A 14,885-nucleotide genomic window follows, 5' to 3' on the forward strand; every position below is an offset into this window, starting at 1 on the left:
GAAATATTTCTTGATGGATTTTTTTTTTTTTAAATATGTGTTTGTGTTGTATATAGTGCTTGTCTTGGGCATATGTAGTTTTTTTGGTTTGTTTTTAAGTAGTCTCCATGCCCATCATGGGGCTTGAACTCATGACCCTGAGGTCAAGTGTCCCATACTCTACCAACTGAGCCAGCCAGGTGCCCCTTGGGCATATGTTTAAATCTAACTCTGGAAGGTTTGAACTGAGAATAGAACTCAGTACAATCACACAGATGTTCATAATCATGACAAATATTATTATGTGCTGTGCGCCTGGCAAGTATCTTATTTAATCTTCATAATATACTTGAGGAGTAGTTATTATTTATCTCCATTTTACAAATGTTTGCATGTGTACACAGACACACAGAGGGTTGAATAACTTGCCTTATGTCATACAACCAATAAACAGAATCACAGTAGGCACCCAGGCTGTCTGGCACAAGGAGCTTTGAGCCTACAGTCTGCTTAGGTTTCATGCACATTTCGTTCTTTGATACTCTCAGACCAATATGTTGTTAACTGGCTCACTTTGAAACAGAGAGGACTAAGTAATATATAAATTTTAGGAAGATATTGAAATGTATAAAAAAATACAAAATGAATTCATTTTAGTATGATCACGGTAATCGTATTTGAATGATTGTGGACCATTTTATTCTTCATCTTATTGGTCCTCCATAGCATTCAACAGTTAACGACTTCTTGAAACTGTCCTGTTGTCTTTTCTCCTATCAGAATTCTCTACTAACTGTTCTAAACTCAGAAGCTGGTCAGTTAACTATGGAAGCAGTTTCATGTATTTTGGAATATTTTATCTTATTATAGTCATGTTTGTTTATGTAATAGGTAGAGGTATAAATAAACATGGGGAATTTTAATAATATAAAGCTAAAATAATTTGAAAAATAATATAATTTTAAAAGCTCTTAAAAGTAAAGCCCTACATTAATTGTTCTCACTCTCCTTTCTGCTTCATTTCCACCTCCATGAGCTGCAGATCATTCAAGGCCATTGTTATAGCAGCTGTTGCCATATGTTTTTGTATTAGGAGTTCATGCCAAATAGTGGACAGACTCTAAAAGCTAAACACAGAATGAAGCAATAGGAGCCTTCTTTGCCTAATTCATGTTTCCCTGAGATGATGTGAATAATAAGTATTGGTGTCTAGTACATCACCTTATTCCTGAGGCTTGATTAGAATGTTGGTTCTGGGGAGTCAAGTCTTTCCTAGAAGATTATTTTTTTGTCATACCTGTGAGGAAAAAAAAAGGAAAAGTACAAATATACACATACACATACAGAGAAATACCTATATCTACATAGCTACTCATGGTGTCTGTGTACTAATACAGGAATACAGCTGCCTAGTTTTGATAGCCCACAGAGAAAGATCTATTGATCTGTGTATAGGAATGTTTATGTACTTTGGTGTGTGTGTGTATGTGTGTGCATACATATACATATACATACACATATACATATATGTATACATATATATGAATATGTATGTATTCATTGTAGGGTTTGTTAAAATTTTGAATCATTTTCAAATAATGCAGTTTTCATTGCCTGATTGACTTCTAGAATATAAATTATGAGAATTAATGCTGTTGTTCCAAAAAGCAAAGGAATGTGTCTGCTCATTTCTTCTCACGTCATCCTTATGAAAGAGGGAAAGCCAGAGATTATATCTTCAGTTGGCAGATGGTAAGATAGTCACAGTGCAATAAAATGATCTATTCACTCATTCAGATAATTGACAGGCTTAAATATAGATTTTCTGTCAGTTCAGTGTTTTATTCACATATCTATATTGCTTCTTTAATTTTAAATTTATACAAATATCTAACAAGAGAAGCAGTTCACCTAGGCCAGTTGATAGGACTGTACATTGAAGAAGAGATTAGAGAAATAATTGCTTTTTCTTTTTTTGATTTTAATTTTGGAGACCAAAAATTCAGGCATTTTTTTTAGAGACATTCTGCAAGTTTTTGAGACTAAGAGGAATATTCTTAAAGCAGGTATTGGTTCACTGTGTTTGCACTGAAAGACTTCAGGCACATAGCCATAAGCAGCGTATAGCACAGGCTGTACTTAATGGCAGAAGGATCAGAAGTTTGCATGTAGGCCCTTGATCTCTTAATATCCTGTGGAGAGGCATGTGTCTCTCCAGACCAGGTCTGGCTGGATGGTCTGAAGGTTTTGCTTCAAGAGAGGGACCTGTCCTTTTCCGCTCTCCTTTCTTTTAGGGCTCTTATGAGAGCAGCCTTCTAAATGGGTTAAGCGGGGTGATCATCTTGGGCAGCAACTGCTTAAGGTGATTGTAGACTAGTCCTGGAATGTCCTCTGCCCAGTTTTGCCTACAGATCCTGTGCAAAGTTGAGTCTGTGCTTAGTCCTTGCAGTTGGGAGGTAGAGATCTTACTAGTCCCACCTAACTTATTTTCAGGTGTCTAGGAGATTGCCACCAGGGATAATACACTGGACAACCTGCCTTGTCTCTCCATAATTAGATTCTGGAAAGGAAGGTTTAATATATGGAAATAGATTTGGCTTTAAGTAGTATTTTATCTTGTTTATAGTTACAAATGTTCAAAATTGATAAGGACCTGGTTTCTTTAGGAAGCTAGATTGAAAGCATTATCTTGAGTGATTTAGCTCTATTTAAGTGAGTTGAGAACAGCTAGGGGCAGGCATGAGAACTATGTGTATCCTCTTTCTTTTTTCTTTTAATTAGTTTTGTTTGTTTGGGGATAATTGTAGATTTACATTCAATTGTAAGAAATACAAAGAGATCCCAAGTACCTTCAACTCCGTTTTCTCCAGGGGGAACATCTTGTAAAACTGTATTACAACTGTATAACCAGGATTTTGACCAATTCAGTGAAGATACAGAACATTTCCATCACCACAAGGATCCCTCATTTTGCCCTTTTATAGCCACACCTTCTTTCCTCCCATCCTTATCCCCTCTTTAGGCCCTGCCAACCATTAATTATTCCCATTTCTATGATTTTGTCATTTCAGGAATGTCATGTAAATGGAGTTATATAGTATGTAGGCTTTTGGGATCGGCTTTTTTTTTTTTTTTAACTCAGCATAATTCCCTGATAATTCATCTAGGTTGTTGCATTTGTCAGTAGTTTGCTGCTTTTTATTTCTGAGTTGTATTCCCTTCCTAATCTTCATTTAGAACCACATCACACAGTACTGTAATTTTACTTCAACCATAAAACCTAAGAAAACTTAAGACAAGGAAAACCTATTAACTTTTACCCTTTATTTTTGCTTATCATCTTCTTTCAGTGTTCCAGGGTGTCTATTCTTTTGTTTCCTTTCTGATTAGAAAACCTTCATTATCCATTCTTCGGGGGTAGTTTTGCTGGCAGTAGAGTCTTTTCATCATAGAATGTCTTGATTGCCCCTTCATTCTTCAAGGATATTCCAATGAATTTAGTATTCCAGGTTGACAGTTACTTACTTTCAGCACTTGAAAAATACGGCTCTGCCACTTGCCTTGGCCTCCATGGTTTCTGATGAGAAACCCAGTCATTCAAATTGTTTTTCCCTATAGCTAAGGTGTCATTTCTTTCCTGCCACTTTGAAGATTTCTGGGTTTTTTTTTTGGTCTTTAGTTTTCAGAAGTTTGAAAATGTATTTGGTGTGGATTCCTTTACATTTGTAATATTTGCATAAATCTGTGTGTTTATGTCTTCTGCCAAATTTGGGATATTTTTGGCCATTATGTCTTTGAGGACTTTTTGAGTTCTACCTTCTATCTTTTCTCCTGAGACTCTTATGATACATTAGGTCTTTTGTTCTAGCCCCACAAGTCCCTGAGTGTCCCATTTTTTTTTTCAGCCTGTTTTCTCCTTCAGATTGGAAATTTCTGTTGTTTGTTCCTTTCTTCCTGTTCATTCATTTTTTTTTCCCTCTGAACCATCTATTCTGTTGTTGAGTCCTTAGAGTTTTTTAAACATTCAGTTACTGTATTTTTCAGTTCTAAAATTTTCATTTGGTTATTCTTTATATCTTTTTCTATTTCTGTGATGAAACTTTGTATATTTTCATTTGTTTCAAGATTTCAATTACTTACTGAGACAACTTTATCATGGCTGTTTTAAAAATCATTGTTAGATCATTCTGACATCTCTGTCATTTTAGTGTTGGCATCTATTGATTACTGCTTTTTAATTCAGTTTGAGATCTTTTTGGTTCTTGGTATGATTTATGATTTCCTTTTGAAATCTAGACATTGTGGATGTCCAGATCTTACTGTGAGACTCCAAATCTTATTTAAACTTTCTGTTTTAGCTGCTTTCTTCTGGTACTGCTCTGGTAAGGGAAGGGGTCCTACCTTCTTACTGTTAGGTGGGGGCAAAAGTATAGGTTCCCCACTCAACTTCCATTAATACCTGATAGAGGGTGCTCATCCTCACTGCTGGACAGAGATGGGGGTTCCTGCCCCTTACTAGGCCTTCTCTGGTACTTCACTGACTAGTTAGGGATGGGAATGTCTCAGTACTGCTCCCCATGTGGCCTCCATTGACACATGGTGAGAGTAGCTTCACTACTGCTGGATTGGGCATTGCTGAAAATTCTAATTATTTTGTAAGTCTCCTCTGACACCACTCCATTGGGCCCCATTACATGAATTCCAGTAGCAATCTCCATGTGGGAGGAGTAGGGGTTTGTTACTGCACTCTTAGAACTGGAAGTCCCAACTTTCATAGACTTCTCTGATAACACCCTGCTCAGCAGAGGGAGGACTGTGATACCTTGTTATGTGCTGTGGAGAGTAGAAATCTAGGTTTTCCACACAGCTTTGGCTGGCATGGGTGAGTATATTAGTCAAGGTTTTCCAGAGAGACAGAACCATTAGGGGGTATAGACATGTCTCCCCCCCTCCCTCTCTCTTTCTCTCTTTATATGTATATAGAACCACATCACACAGTATTACAATTTTTGCCTCAACCATAAAACATAACTATAAATATATAAATAAAGAGATTATAAGGAGCTAGCTCCCTGGATTTGGGAGGCTGAGAAGTCCCAGTATCTTTATTTGGCAAGTTGGAGCCCTGGGAGAGCTAATGTGTAGTTCCAGTCCAACTCTGAAGGCCTCAGAACCAGGAGAGCCAGTGATGTCGTTGCAGCTTGAAAGCTGGCAGGCTTGAGACCCAAGAAGAACAGATGTTTCCTTCTTCTGCATTAGGGAGGGCAATCTGCTTTACTGAATCTGACTCATATGTTAATCTCATTTAAAAACATGACACATCAGACACAGCAGAATAATGTTTGACCAAATATTTAGGCACCTTGTGGTCCAGCCAACTTGATACATAAAACTACGCATCACAGTGGGTGTGGGGGCACAGTTTTTTTTCTGTGGTGTTTGACCAGAATAGAGCAGATACTGTTACAAGGGTTGTTAGTTTTTTGTTTTTTTTTTTTTTTTTTCCCGCTAGATTCTTTCTTTTCTGGTTTTTTGGCTAGAGAGAGTAGCTTTTGTTGAGCCTTTTTCTATATGTGTGCCTGGGCATTTCCACCTTGCCAGTCTTCTTCACTTCCAAGTCTGGGATATATGATAAAAGGGAACCGGAAAGCTCACCACTGTGTTGTTCCTCAGGTCCTGAGATCCCTGGTAGGTCCGCCATCTTCTTCACCTTTCAGAGTCTTAGGTTTGTGTTGTATATATTGTCCAGGGATTTTAGTTGTATTAGTAGGAGAGATAGGGAAAAATATGTCTGGTCCACCTCCCTAGAAGTGGGAGTCTCCTATGTGTACGCTTTTCAAGGCATTGCAAAGTTCGTTGGATAAAGAAAGAGAAGGGAGTGAACAGAAATTTGGAATTGGAGAGAGGTTAGACCAAGAGAACTAAGAAGAGCTGCACGGAATGGAAGTTGGCGAGTGGCATATAGTAGAGACTTGCAAAGAAGTAATTAAAGTCTACACATGTATTCTGAGACTCTAAACCACTTGTAAAACTGCCCCAATTCTTAAATTTTTAATCTTCTCTGCTTAAAACCCCTTCAGTGGTTTTCCATTATGTTAGAATAAAGTCCAGGATCTTGCACATGCCCCTTCGCATCTACTGCCAGCCTTCTCTTTCCATGCTCTGGTCGTACTGTCTCTCTCAATCCCCAAGGTTCTCTGCTGTCTCCTATGTCTGGACTCCTGCAAGTTACTGTTCCCTCTCACTGGATGGTGCGTTCATCCCCGTAGTTGGCTTGGTCACTGCTGTCTGTCAGGTATTCACTTAAACATCCCATTCCAAGGAAGGCAGACTTAGGTTAGTTAGGCCTCCTTCCTAACTAACATTCCCCTGGCATTTCATATTTCCCTTCTCATAACTTTCATCATCCCTCGTTGTTACTTTTTAAAAATCTTTGTACCAGACTATAATGTATGTCTGTTTTGTTAAATCTGTATCATTAACACCTAGCAATGGCCCTGGTCTACAGTAGATGCTTTATATAAATACAGTTTACATAAATATGACTTATACATATTTGTGTGTGTCCTCTTAATGTTCTAGCCAGTTATTTCTGTAGTGTTGAGGTTGACTATACATAGGTGTATTACCTGTGTCATTCAATTTTTTGTATTAGTTATATATTTGTATAATTTAAAAATCAGAAAGTATAGGGTGCCTGGGTGGCTCAGTCAGTTAAGTGTCTGACTCTTGACCTCACCTCAGGTCATGATCCCACAGTTCATGAGATCGAACCCCACATCGGGCTCTGCACTGACAGTGCGGAGCCTGCTTGGGGCTCTCTCTCTGCCCCTCCCCTACTCACTCTTTCTTTTCTGGCTCAAAATAAATATTAAAATTTTTTTTTTTAATTGCGAGGTATAAAAATGTATACAATGAAAAGTCTGCCACCTTGATACCATCTGCCCAGATTCCACCTGCCTCTCACCATTGTTACTAATTTTCATGTAGATTTCCAGATTTTCTTTACATAAATACAAGCAAATGTACACAGTTGTAACCACCCACACATTCATATTTTTTTCCTTCTTTAATACAAATTTTTTCCTTGTGATTTTGTATTGTTTTCCTACTTAATATATCTTGGAAATCTTTTTATACTGGTTCACAAAGAATGTCTTTTTTTTTTCCATTTTGGTAGTTGCATAATATTTTTTTTTTGACGCTAATGGTATTTTTTTTTTTTTACTTCTGTTTCAGCTTGTTTCTAGTATATAGAAATGCAAGTGATTTTAGTACTTTGATCTTCCATCTTGCAACCTTGCTAAACTTGTTTATTCTAATATATTTTTTTGTATATTCCACCAGATTTTCTACAAAGATAATCATGTTGTCCACAAATAAAGACAGAATTATTTATTCTTTTCCCATCTGGCAGTCTTTTATTTCTCTTTCTTGCCTTATTACACTGGCTCCAGTATTACCTCCAGTATTAATGTTGAATAGAAATTTTGAAAATTGACATCTTTGTCTTGTTCCCGGTGTTAGTGGGAAAGCATCAGTCTTTGATTTATAAATATGATGATAGCTGTAGTTTTTCAAAGATGCTCATTATCAGGTTGAGGAATTTCTATTCTTAATATCCTAAGAAATATAAATGTTGTTGGCTTTTGTCAAATTGTTTTTCTTTGTAGAGATGATCATATAGTTTTTCTTTTTTTATTTGTTAATATGGTGAATTATGTTGATTGGTTTTTGAAACCAACCTGGCATACCTGGGAGAAAGTCATGTGGTTATGATATATAACCACATGACTTTTTTTATAAGGACATTTATGTTCACTCTTATGTATTATCCAAAGGATAGAAAAATATTTCGAAGGGGCACACGCACCCCATATTTATAGCAGCATTATCAACAATAGTCAAACTATGGACGGAGCCCAAATGTCCATCAACTAATGAATGGATAAAAAGGAAGTGTGTGTATGTCTGTGTGTGTGTAATAGAATCTTACTCAGGCATCAAAAAGAATGAAATCTTGCCATTTACAACACTGTGGATAGAGCTAGACTGTATGGTAAGTGACATAAGTCAGAGAAAAATAAATACCATATGATTTCACTCATATGTGCAATTTAAGAAACAAAACATTTCATAGGGAAAGGGAAAAGAAAAGAATGAGGCAAACCATAAGAGACTCTTAACTACAGAGAACAAACTGAAGGTTGCTGGAGGGGAGGTGAGCCGGAGATAGGCTAAATGGATGATGGGTATTAAGGAGGGCACTTGTTGGGATGAACATTGGGTGTTACATGTAAGTGATGAATCACTCAACTCTACTGAAACCAATATTACACTATATGTTAACTAGAATTTAAATAAAAACTTAAAAAGAGTTTGTAGGACGGTTTTTAACTACAAATGGAGAGTTTTAGGAGGTTATGTATTTCTTCTGTTTCTGGTATTTTCTATCTTTAAAGAAATTTGGCCATTTCATCTGAGTTGTCAAACTTACTGGGTAAAAGTTGCTCATGACATTTTAATTACCCTTTTTATATCTGGAGAATCTATAGTGATGTCATCTCTTCAGTCTTTATTTTGTTAATTTCTGATTCCATTGTGGTCAGAGAACATAATTTGTATGACTTAAATCTTTTTAAATTTGAAACTTGTTTTATGGCCTAAAATACATTATCTATCTTAGTAAATGTTCCATATACTTGAGAAAACTGTATATTTTGATGCTGTTGGAGTGTTCTAAAAATGACAATTTATAGACATAAGACTATCAATTCAACATGTATCACTTTTATTATTGTTTTTATATATAATCTTTAATTTTGGTAATCTTTCTTTAAAAATTTTTAGAGAAATCTTTCTGGCATTAAAATCCAAGCTTTTGATGAGACCAACAAATGTGTAAGACAGTCTCTGTGACAATTTTGGGCTTATGGCTTTGATTTTCAGTTCCCTTTTCACTTTTCGAGTCTTGAGTATTGCCCTCACTTTCTTAGGAACTCAGCTGTGTATTGTAAGGAATGTTTATTAAAATTTTCCCCCAGAATTTCTAGGGAGATTTTTTTTTCTCTCCAAATTATTTGGCCCACTATACTCTCATGCAGGGTTGACAGTTGCTGTAGCATTAACACTTTTCACATGATTTTAATATGATTTAACACTTCTCTGTGATTTTAGTTCATGTTTTTCAAGAATCTAAATAAGATTTTAAATCTTATTATAAGGAATATTGGTGACTAAAGGAAGCAGAATGGATGGGTCAGGTATAGCCCCATAATCCTTTTAAGGTTGTTAAGTCCTTCTGATACCTCTCTCAAATGATAAGGGTTCCTCGGTTTTATTTGTTTTGTCAAACACGTGTTAGCATATAGTATTCTCTTCTTCACATAGTGCCTTCTTCCCTGGTGGGATTTTTTTCTACCTAGAATCTAGGCCTTCTTTTTAAAGGAAACCATTTCCCTGCAGCCAGCAGAAAATGAAAGAGTGCTACTGAAATCTAATGCTTGGTTACTTGACAGTTTCCACTAATAATAAGGTTCTGTTTCTCCCTCAGACTGTTTCTCTTGAAAAAGGCCAAAATTATGGGTTGCCATTCAGTTGTACAAGTCTGTACAAGATGAATTTAAAGCAATCAAAATGTTATGAAACCGAGAAGTTAAATCAACCTTGAAATAGCTAGTTTGGAGGCTTGTGACAAAATATGGACAACCTTAATCAACTGAGCCACCAACAGGACCAACTATATTCTATTATCAATTTGATGTATTCTCTTTTTTCTTTTCCTTTGCAAATTTTCTTTATAAGGTTGGGAGATAAATACATATGGGTCACCTAATATTTGTTATGTTATTATAAACTATAAATTTGTAATATCTACCTAATATTTTATTTAAAAGACAGATTTACTTAACTGTTTTCCCATGTTGTATGTGTATTTAATTGCAATTTCTTCCTGTCCTCCCTCTTCTCCTGTTGCTTCTGATATAGGGCTGCACAGTGAACACCTTAATGCATTAAACACTTTTTTTCTCAGATGTATTCAGGATAAATTTCCAGACAGAATTACTGGGTAAAAGTGTTTTCACATTTTTAAGATATGGCATAAAGCACGGTATAAAGTTATATTCTCCCAACATTCTACCAGTGGTCTTTAGCAGACCACTTTGAGTGTTACATGTAACCAAGGGACAAAGGGGACAGAGTTGTGATGCTTTCTTTATGGTTTCTCTTCAGGACATGGTGCCTGTCATAGTTGATTACTGCCTGCTGCTAGAGCGAAAGTAAGTATACATTGCCTGTCAGATTCAATTATTTTGAACCCACAGTGCCTGTTGCTTATATGGTAATTTACTGTTGTGAATTCTATGAATTTGGATGTATTTTAGTTTAATTTACAGAAATTTGATTCTTTAACAATTTTCAGTGCATTTACCAGTAAAACTAACTTTTCCAAAATAGGTGGTGTGGGCGTATCATCTGTGTGTCTGTGTGGCCAGATAGTGGAGGCAAACATGGCTAACAACAAGGTAGTCCTACTAAAAGATCTTAAAAGTGTATGATTCATGTCCTTCATATATATATATACATATATATATACATATATATGTGTATATGTATATATACATATACACATATATATGTATATATATACATATATATGTGTATATGTATATATACATATACACACACATATATATATATGTGTATATGTATATATATCTTCTTTCATGAACTAGCATTAAAACACAGTATTACGTACCACCCAAAACAGGGCAAAATTCAAATCCAGAGTGCCTCTGGAGTGTTGGTTTTTAGAGCCTTTTGTCAAGGAGAAATCAGTACATTTAAATTAACCCATCTTTGCTAGTTCACAGTTTTTCACACTTAAAATAATAGCTTCCCCCATGCCAGGTATTGTTCTAAGCGCTTTACATTAATTTGTCTAATTTTGGTAATAGCGAGGTAGGTATTATTTTCAGCTCCACTTTACATAGGTGGTTCCAGAGACAGAAAGCCATTAAATAATTTGCCAAAGCTAACTCACACTTCTTTTGAGGAGCGAAGATAGGATTCCAGTACAGGCAGTCTGGCTTCTGAGTCCTTGCTTTTAACCACTAGTTTGTTTCTGAGTGGTAGAGAACAACTGAGGACCCAGTGCAAAACCTTGTACAACCTGAGCTGATGCATGGATTGATATCCTGCATCATGCATCATGCTTTAGAAAGTATGTATCAGTGAATGTTATCAAGAGGGCAGTTATTTGCTAGGTCAGACCTTTAAGTCATGAAGAACTATAGCTTCTGTTAAGTTCATTCCAGTGTTTTAGCTATACAGTGTTATATGTAATTATCCAGTGAAATATGTTGTGTTCATGATTGGGGTATTGTTGAAACATGGCTTTATGTTACACATTTTCTCTTCTATGAGGGCCTATGGGAAAAATTTCCCTCAGGTCTGAGTGCCAGAAATATGTGTACATTTCCTGAATAGTATATCACGGCTCTTAGCTTTCTAGAAAACTTAAATTATTTATACAATTTGCTGTCCATTAGCTATAAGTATAAGGAAGTGTGGGGCTGTTATACTAGGCATTGGGTCAAATGTTCCCTTTTGTGTTCTAGATGGTATGCTTTTATGGTTGCTTTCTTCTCACCATACTGGCTTTCTTTTTCATCAGAAAGATTCTGTGTATGGGGTCAAATAGGCCAGTTGATCAACTTTGATTCTTTGTGTCTAGGTCATCTTTCAATCTCCTTCCATTCCAAACATGCAGTGATTAAAGGTGGATTAGATATAAAAATAGTTCAGTGTCATCACTCTCAAATGGTAGGGTTTTTGCAATTTTTTTCTTAGAGTTGCCATAGACAGTCAGGCTAAAAGTACTCAATTCCCTAGGATAAATTGAAGCGGTAATTGTAAGATGTATGTAGCTTCATTCCAGTATGACATCTTTCTTCCTAAACTGCACTGTCTCTTTATGCCATCTTCTTTGATGTTTGGTTTCATTTCTCTGTAGGGACTTCTCTTTATATTCCCAGATTTCTGAAGTATCTGTGACCTTAAGATGGCTTTAAGGAATGCTTAGGTTGTGCATAACACAAATACAATTTTACAAAACATAATGTAGTACTCAGCTAATTTCAGGTAACTTCTTCTACTTCTAGAGTCATCACTCAGACATTCAGTCTGGCCCCCAGAAGCTTTTTATATTAATATCCTCTGGTAGAGTACATTGTTTTTATAGTTAGTCCTTTTTCACATGCTGTTTCTTGTGTGAGTCAAATTATAGACACAATACATATTCTGAATTGATTTTGACTGAGTACTATGACCAATACCCTATGATCACTGTTAGTTACTTCAGTATCATAATTCATAGAAGCCTATCCATACCCAGCAGTAATACTAATTGAACTAGTGTGTGTGCGTGTGTGTGTGTGTGTATGTATATTCCCATTCATACTTAAGAATTCTTTTATAGTGTAAAATCCTTTTACTGTGGCAGGAATTACACTTCTTTTTCTCTGTAGGACATACCGACCAATATGTTACAGACATCTTTTTTTTTTTGGGTTAAATTTTGGCTTTATAGTCTTTTTGTGAATTGTTTAAAATCAGAAGTGACAGGAAATTCTGTTTTTGAAGACTTGTACTTTTATTTTCATAATTTGATTTTTTTTTAATTTATGAAAATAATTTTTTTCTTTTATTTATTTTGAGAGAGAGAGCAAGCAGGGTAGGGGCAGAGAGACAGGAGAGAGAGAGAGAGAGAGAGAGAGAGAGAGAGAGAGAGAGAGAGAGAGAATATCCTAAGTAGATTCTGCATTGTCAGTACAGAGCTTGACGTGGGGCTTGAACTCCTGAACTGCAAGATCATGACCTGAGCCGAAATCAAGAGTCCAACGCTTAACTGACTGAGCCCCGCAGGCACCCCCATAATTTGATTTATTTCACAATTTCACTTTAGTTTGGCAGTGTATATTTTCTTTTTAGTGTTAGACAAAAGATACATCTCAAGGCTTTTTGTAGGACCTTTAATGATTTGTAATTTTGCTTATACAATAGTAGCCATAATTTCAATTTATTTTGAAAATAGGTCCAGAGTTTACTTGAACTATAATCATAATTTTGAACATTGCTTAAAAATAGGTGCTATGGGGGGGGTGCCTGGGTGGCTCAATCAGTTTAGTGTCTGAGTCTTGATTTCAGCTCAGGTCATGATCTCGTGAACTGCGAGATTGAGCCCCTCCCCAGGCTCTGTGTTGACAGCGTGGAGCCTGCTTTGGATTCCCTCTCTCACCCTCTCTCTCTGTCCCTCCTCCCTTCATGCTCGCTTGCTCTTCTCTCTCTCTGTCTCTCAGACTCTCAAAATAAATAAACATTAAAAAAATAATAAAAATAGGTTCTATCTTATGTGAATTGTATCTCAATAAAGCCATTGTAAGACAAAACCAAACAGGTGCTGCACGTACATGATCTTGACCACTTTGAGCGTATATCACTGTAAGCCGATATCCAAAAAGAAACCATTATTCAAATGACTTGAATTATATATAAATCTGAACCAAAAATATTTCTGTTAAATCTAAAGTGAATCTGAAGTGGTCTTTTGATAGCCAGGGTGTGTGTTTAGTCTTGTTCAACATCAGTATTATTGTTCGAGAAACAGAAAGATCTTAATTATCAAACATAGTTGAGGAACTAGATGTTTTAGATCCTGTTTTCCTGACAACTGCATGTTAATATTTTAAGCATCAAAGCTAGGGGAAAAACCTTTTCTATTTTATAACAGCTACATCCAACTATATAATTCATACCACAAAATTCGCCCTTTTTAAAGCGTACAATTCAGTAGGTTTTAGTATATTCACAGAGTTGTACAACCATCACCAGAAGTAAGCCATGCCTTTTTAAAGGAAATCTTTACAAACCGTGATCCTTGTATCAGAAAATAGAACATTTTGAACATAATTTCTTAAAGTTCATTTGAACTTTGTCATTACTTTTATAAATAAAGAGAGCAACCCAAACCAACCTTGGATTCAAGTCCTACTTAAATGTAGTGGGGATTTGTTTATTTAGCTCTGGCTAGTTGTGTAGTAAAGACTGGCAAGTGTTAAGGGTTGACGTTCTTGCTCTGTTTCTGACAGTCTGAGTTTGTACTTATAATCAAAGCTGGGTGGTTCTCATTTTTTAAATTGCAAAATTGATAATGCATGAAGTGAATTTGGCCATTTTCTTAATCAGTTTGAAGCTATGAATGGTAAACCCCCAATAATGTCTTTAATATGAGTATTAACGCAAAGTGAAGCTACATGGAAAGACAACCTCTGTGGTCCTCTATTATTCAGAATGGATTTTGTGTTCTACTGGCTACAGGGTGGCTAAGTTTGAAGTGATTAAAAAACAGTTTTAAAGTTAGGACTTCCAGGTAACAGAGTCAGCACTCTGGAGTATCATTCCTAAATATAGAAAGAAACACGGGAGCTAAACACTTTTTTTTTTTTTTTTTTTTTTGGTATGTGCTTTTCTTTCTTCCTTCTTCCCTGATGCTCTAATAAATATTCTTCCAAAATGATGAGAACATGTCTTTGTATTTTGTTTTATTTTTATTTTAAATGTAGAGATAGCAGTAAGAGTTGCTGAGTTTTATTTTTCTTGCTTCTTTATTTATAGCCTCTGACTGGTTAAGAAAGAAATATATGGTTTTGCCATTAATCTTACCAGCAATTCATGCTGCTGTTTGTCACCTTTTATGCTCTGTTTACTGAATTTTTCACTGTTTAATTTTCCTCTCCAGGGCTTTTGGTGTTGAACTAAAATATATAATTGTCTTCCCTAGCATGTTGTTTTTAACAACGCATTACAGAGTGGAAGGGCTAGCAAATATGGCATTTTCTTTATAT

At 35.8% G+C, this 14,885-nt stretch overlaps 1 protein-coding gene across 2 annotated transcripts in view; it reads left to right on the forward strand.

The window, feature by feature from the left end:
* The window catches only part of VPS8 (VPS8 subunit of CORVET complex), a 249,925-nt gene that overhangs the window by 69,459 nt on the left and 165,581 nt on the right, over positions 1–14,885 (forward strand). For both annotated transcript variants that reach the window (XM_047875159.1, XM_047875158.1), the window contains one exon: positions 10,213–10,259. In XM_047875159.1, the coding sequence (XP_047731115.1) occupies positions 10,213–10,259 (47 nt within the window). The remainder of the gene's footprint in view (positions 1–10,212; positions 10,260–14,885) is intronic.

This window comes from Prionailurus viverrinus, chromosome C2 (assembly GCF_022837055.1).
Source record: "Prionailurus viverrinus isolate Anna chromosome C2, UM_Priviv_1.0, whole genome shotgun sequence".
Lineage (NCBI taxonomy): Eukaryota > Metazoa > Chordata > Mammalia > Carnivora > Felidae > Prionailurus > Prionailurus viverrinus.